This window comes from Psammomys obesus, unplaced genomic scaffold, assembly GCF_907164565.1.
Source record: "Psammomys obesus unplaced genomic scaffold, mPsaObe1.curated_primary_1811, whole genome shotgun sequence".
Classification (NCBI taxonomy): domain Eukaryota; kingdom Metazoa; phylum Chordata; class Mammalia; order Rodentia; family Muridae; genus Psammomys; species Psammomys obesus.
The window spans coordinates 1,054-7,550 of NW_026592801.1; the positions used below are offsets into that span (position 1 = coordinate 1,054).

At 44.0% G+C, this 6,497-nt stretch overlaps 1 protein-coding gene across 1 annotated transcript; it reads right to left on the reverse strand.

The window, feature by feature from the left end:
* Positions 1-695: 695 nt before the first annotated feature.
* LOC129683187 (phosphatase and actin regulator 4-like) lies at positions 696-5,378 on the reverse strand (the record flags this gene model as incomplete). The annotated part of the gene is given in 3 exon segments (XM_055615824.1): positions 696-3,099; positions 4,004-4,080; positions 5,241-5,378. Coding segments are annotated over 3 exon segments (231 nt in total), but the record flags the coding sequence as incomplete, so codon positions are not given.
* Positions 5,379-6,497: the final 1,119 nt, after the last annotated feature.

Below are 6,497 nucleotides of genomic sequence, written 5' to 3' on the forward strand. Positions count from 1 at the left end.
AAGTGAGTCATTGCCACAGTGCTGTGGGCTGAAACTGGACTGCTTGCCAGAAAGGGCAGGCAGCCCGAGCTGCTCTTTGTGACATCAGCCCAGGTTCAAGCTGACTAACCTGGTCCATCCTGACTAAATCCTTGTAGGGCTGACTGAGTGGGTTGCAAATCCCTGTCCTCAAACATGGAGAAACTTTATAAACCTGACCAGTACAATATCATTTCCAGACAGGGTGGAAGGTGGTAGGCAGGACAGGCACCTACTGAAGTTCCTGGCTCCCAGGGGCTCCCAGTAGTCTTCTCTCTGTAACTTTCTTTAAAAAAATAAAAATAAAAAAATATGAGATTCATCACGTACCACAAACTATCCTGGGCTTGTTCTGAATTTGCCACTACAACTTGAACTTCAGGTCCTTCTGCGACTTCAGAAGTGTTGGATGACACCTTGCCTTGTTTTATGTGACTGAAGTCAGGGCTCAGCAAGCACTATACCTTGCTACACCTCCAGCTAAACAACCATGATAGATAGATTCTCACTGGCGACATCTGACATCTTTTCATTGGAAGTCATTAGCAGTAATTTGGATATCACTATTAAGTTGCTTTAATCTTCTGGAATAAAGTAAAACAAAACCGTAAGTCAGGGATGTGGCTTAGTGGTAGAGTGACTGAAATGCATGAAAAAGAAAAAAATAAATCAAAGGGTTTTTTGACATTCTAAAATACTTTAATAATTAAGATTGGTGGGAAAACTGATATACAATGTAATTATTTATTTTACAAGACTCTGTACATTAGGGAAGCACATTAATGGTCAATAGGCTAGGCTTTTACTCCTTTACATTGTGATCGTGAGCCTCAAGCTCACGAGGAAAACAAAATCAACTTTTATAGACATAAAAACAAAACCACTGACTAGAGGCCAGGCTAACATACCATGTTCCAGAAGACGAATGAGATGAGCAGTGACTCAGAGCCCTTGATGGCACACAAGCAGACCGCTCAGGCTTGGCACAGTGAGGAAAGCGGCAGCGAGAAGGCTGCAAAGTCGCTTCGCCGTCAGGTACAGTGGGCACAGCTATGGTCCCTGTACTTGGGAGGTAGAGGCAGGGGGATCCTTGGCTACAAAGCGAGTTCAAGGCCAGCATAGACTACATGAGACCCTGTCTAATAAAACAAAACAGAAAATGTCATTTGAGCCATAGACAGCAGAGGCATATGCAAAGCGGACTCCAAACCACCAGGAAAGGGTGTTTGGAATCTAGCTGTGAGAGAGCAGGGGCAGAGCAACTGCCTTCCTTGTGAGACCTTTGCTTCCATCCTGAGCACAGAACAAAATGCAATCAAAGATGATGATGAACGTCAGCAGTTCCGGCAACCTTGCGTCTAGATGTCCAACAGACTTAGAACCATCATTGGTTTTTCCCTCCTTAACCCAAGTGTTCATAAGCTTTGAGGAGGTGGGGATGCAGTCTTTTTTTACAGAGCCAGAAACTGCCTAGCAGTAACAGAAAAGCAAACAAAACTACTACTTCCCCCACAGAGAACAAAGTACTACTTTTAAGGTCACTTTCACTTTTTCGTTCACCCTATAACTCTTTAGTAAGTGTGATGCTGACAAAGAGAAAATTGCTGAAAGACTATAGACAGAAAATAGAATAAAGCAAAAAAAAAAAAAATTTTTTTTAAGAGATACAATTTGCTAAAATATTAAGGTGAGTAAAAGCTGTGTGCAACTGTTGACGCCTAGGACCCAGCCTGGAAAAGCTGGGGAAGGAAGACCTCAAGTCAAGGGCTAGCTTGGGCTACACACTGAGGTGCAGACTAAAACAAAAACTAAAAGAGAAAAACCAAGATGTAGTTCTCTGCCACTTACAATGTAAATGGCAATTAGAAGGGAACAGTGAGGCTCTATAGGTTTCAAGAGAAAAATTCTGCACCACAATACAAATGGAGAAGGCCTGATCCACAAACTTAGGCACCAACCACACTGACTGCAGCATGGAATCTAGAAGGCAAGTGAGGTGAGTGCAGCTGGAGAAAGGCGCTGCTGGAGTAGAGAGGGCCAACAGCACCAAGGAGGCTAGAAGCATGGCACCAGCAGCATACAATGCTCCCACGGGTGCTCCCACTGGCTGAAGTGATTTACAGTATCATTTGGTACAAGGAACATGTAATAGTCTGCAAAGTCCAACCCATGAGTTCTCTGCCAAACTGGCATTAATAGTAAGGCCTTTTTCTTGGTTTGTATATAGAAAATGTACATGGCTTTGTCATTTCAACACTCGGGTTCTGATTACAGCTCAGACTGTTTAATGACTAAATTTCTATCATTTCTTTATGATCACTTTAAAATGTGGACCAGTATGAAAGCCAAGCATGATGGCTCATGCTTGTAGTCCTAGCACTTGGGAGGCTGAGACAGGACTTTGAGGCCAGCCTGAGCCATAGGACAAGACCTTGTTTCGAAAAGGAAAGGAGCTGGGATGACGAGTGCCACGAGGATGAGCAGGTCAGACCCCAGTCTCGCTCAGGTTCACTGCCATGGGCGAGGAGGTACAGTGCAATCTTCAACTGACGCCAGTGAGGCCCAAGCACTGCTGGAGGCCAGGCCCTTTGCTAGAAGGGCTGGTGCCTCCACAAGTTTATTTTCTTTTCCCTGGCAAGAGGATTTACTGGAACTAATGCCTCCATGAGAGGGTCTCACAGTTAGGGCAGGCAGGTCAGGCTAATGGTCCCAGTGCCTCAGCAGTTGAACAATGGGTAGTTGCCTTGGGGTGGGGTGCGCTGCAGCCTGTAAAGCTCAGAAGCCGCAAGGGGCCCTGAGCTTCTGCAGCTGGTGAGAGAAGAGCCCTCAAGTCTGCTGCAGTGCTGGAAAAAGGCTCAAAAGCAGCAGGCGGTTCATTCTTCGCTAAGGGCAGCACAAGAATCCGTTCCAGTACCAGGCTACATTCATAGAAGTGCTGTTCGCCCCTGAACCAGATCCCAGAGTAGCTCTGGCTGTGCAGGAAGTGCTATGGTCACTCAGGAGACAAGCAACAACACAGCTCTGTTTTTCTGATGGCCCTTTAGTTCCTTTCTCACACTTTAGCTTCATGGGCGATGGTAGCTGGAAAGGGACAAAAAGGGAGAAGTTATCAGACAATGGAGACTGTTTTCCTAGTCTTTAAATTTGTCTGGGAAAAAAAAAAATCAGAGGATTTTTATTGATTATAAAAATATACAAACTTCAGCTGTGCATGGTGGCACAAGCCTGTGATCCCAGCACTCGGGAGGCAGAGGCAGGCAGATCACTGTGAGCTCAAGACCAGCCTGGTCTACAAAGTGAGTTCACAACAGCCAAGGCTACACAGAGGAAGTGTCAGGTGACAATCTAGAGTGTTAGTCTTTGTCCTTCAACCTGTTTGAGTCAAGGTCTCTTTCTCTCTGTCTTTCTGTTTTGTTTTGTTTTTGAGACAGGGTTTCTCTGTGTAGCCTTAGCTGTCCTGGACTCACTTTGTAGACCAGACTGGGCTCAAACTCACAAAGATCTGTCTGCCTCTGCCTCCCTGTGAGACACCATGCCCAGCTGGGTCAAGGTCTCTTATTACTGCTGTGTACACCAGGCTAGTTAGCCCATGATCTTCTGAGGATTGGCCTATATCTGCCTTCCACGTCACTGGTGCAAGGGGATGACAAGACACTCAATGCTGTAGTGTAATGTGAATTCTGGGGACCAAACTCATCTTTACATTTCCCCAGCAGAGCTCATGCACAGCCACCACCTGGGCCCACAGTCTTTGTTTCTTAGTACAGTCTCAGGGAGTCTAGGTTGGTCTTAACTCACTACAGGGATGGGCTAGTCTTGAATTCCTGACCCTTCTGCCTCCACAGTCCACCTGGGATTATGGATGTATGACACCATGCCTGGCATTCTAGAGCAGCAGAGTTCCTGCAATCTGAACAATTTTGTTATGTTTGTCTGTTGAGGAAATTTTATTTAGCTGAAAATATTTGGATCTGTTGGGTCTCACCGTGTAAAATGTTTGCTGTCTTCATGGACCTCCATCTCCGAGCTTTTAAATTCATTCAGTTCTTTTCTTATGGCGGCCTGTAGGGTAGAGGTAAAATTTAAGCATCTTTTCTCTCCTGAGGGGCAGCTGTGGGACTCACCATGTACCTTACCGTCAAGGGGAGCCACAAGTCTTGGGCACACCCCAGAGTGTGTGTTTATTTTGACACCAGCTCAAGAGCCAGCTGAGCTCTGAGCCAGACACATGTCACCATCCATAATGAACTATGCTTCATCCAAACCCAAAAACCTCAAGTTAAGCCAAAGTATTAAAAAAATAGACTGTACCATCTTTGTAGTTTTCACTGCACATTAAACTTAGTTATAAAAGTGAAGTAAGTATAATTACTTAAATTTCCTCCAATTACTGCTGTTAAAAATGTTTTATTGAGGGGTTGGGGATTTAGCTCAGTGGTAGAGGCCCTCACACAGGTTTGGTCCTCAGCTCTGGGTAAAAAAAAAAAGAAAAGAAAAATGTTTTATTGGAGCTGGGTGCAGTAGTGCACACCTGTAATCCCAGGACATGGGAAAGCAGAGGCAGGAGGATCACTGTGAGTTCGAGGCCAGCCTGATCTACAAAGTGAGTCCAGGACAGCTAGGGTTACACAGAGAAACCCTGTCATGAAAAAAACAACAAACAAAAAAGTTTTATTGGGGCTGGGAAGATGGCTCAGCAGTTAAGAGCACTGGCTGCTCTTCCAGAGGATCCAGGTTCCCCCACAAGGTGGCTAATGATTGCCTGTAACTTGGCTCCAGGGCATCTGATGCCCTCTTCTGGCATCTCTGCATAGACATACATGCCAACAAAACACCCAGACACATTAAAAAAATTTTTTTTAAGTATTTTATTTTCATCTCAAATTTTTGTTCTATGATATAGCTGTTTTCTTTTAATATTGAATATAAACTCTGGGTTATATCTTGGCATTTTGTATCTTGCTTTAAAACTTAGCATTCTATCAAACCTCAAAGCATTGTAGCAAGCTTCCCCTTCTCATTAGTAACTTGCAAGAACATGGATTCTGAAGATGCCCACACTGGGACCTATGCTGTGCTTTGCCAAGTGCCTCCCTTTCTGTTACTCCCAAGCTTACATCTATGTCTCTTAAACCCTCAGTGTGTTTCAAAATAAAATAAAAACAGAAAAGAGAAGAGTAAGAGGGAGAGTATAAGAGAATATGTGAGCATTTTCGAGTTACCTTGTCAGCAGGAGTCAGTTTGGTCCACGGTTTATCTGCGCGACGGTCGTAGTCTTGTGCATCTGTCACCTCCACATACTCATTAAACCTCAAGATCTTCCTGGCAAGTAGTTCAGCCACAGTTGGCCTTTGACTGAGCTGAAAGAAACAGCCACTCATACATTAAAGTCGCCTTCACCACTCACTGGGCATTTTCTTTTGAGATAGAGTTTTACACTTAGAGCTCAGGCTAGCCTGAGACCTCCTGCCGATTCAACCACCTGAGTGCCAGAACAGGCAGATTACTGGGTCCCCAAAGCAACAAAGGGCTTCAGAGTATCCGGGTTTTCATTTTGGGCTGGCAAGGTTAGTGAATAAGAGCACATGCTACCACATCTGGTGAACTGAGCTTAATCCCTGGGACTCAAGGAAAGAGAGAACTGACACAAGTTGTCCTCTGACTTCAACATGAGTGCCAAAATGTGCAACACTACACACACACACACACACACACACACATACACACACAGAAAAATGTCTAGGAAAGTATAAGAGCTTAGTTGTTTTTTTTATTTTAATTCACACTGTACAGAGAATCACTGCCATGTTCCATGTTCCTCCAACTTTAATATGTGCCCTGAGAGCCTGAGGACCTGCTCACAACATGGATTCTGCCTGAGGACGGAACTCAGTGCAAAGCACATGGTTAGCATACTTGACACACTTAGTCCATTCCCCTTTCTCCTCTCTGTCCCGAGAAGAAGGATATTCTGATTAAACGGGTCTAGAATAGACCCTAAGATTACCTAGCTCTGAGAAGGTCCAGGATGCCTGGTCATTGCAGATTCTGTGAGAAATTGTATATTTTTTTTTAGTAAAGATTTATTTATTTTATGTGAGTAAGTACTCTATCTGCATATGCACCTGCACTCCAGAAAAGGGCGTCAGATTACATTAGAGATGGCTGTGAGCTGCCTTGTGGTTGCTGGGAATTGAACTCAGGATGTCCATAAGAGCAGCCATTAAGTGCTGAGCCATCTCTACAGCCCTGGAATATATGATTTAAGGCTGTACAATTAGGTAACCTTAAATGATAAAAGGCAGTAGGCCAGGAATAATCTCTATTCACCAAAGATAAAATATCCACAATTTCACAATTTCACAATTCTGGGAACTCTGTTTCCTTTTAAAAGTTTTTTCCTCTATCTATCTATCTATCTATCTATCTATCTATCTATCTATCTATCTATCTATCTATCTATCTATCTATCTATCTAT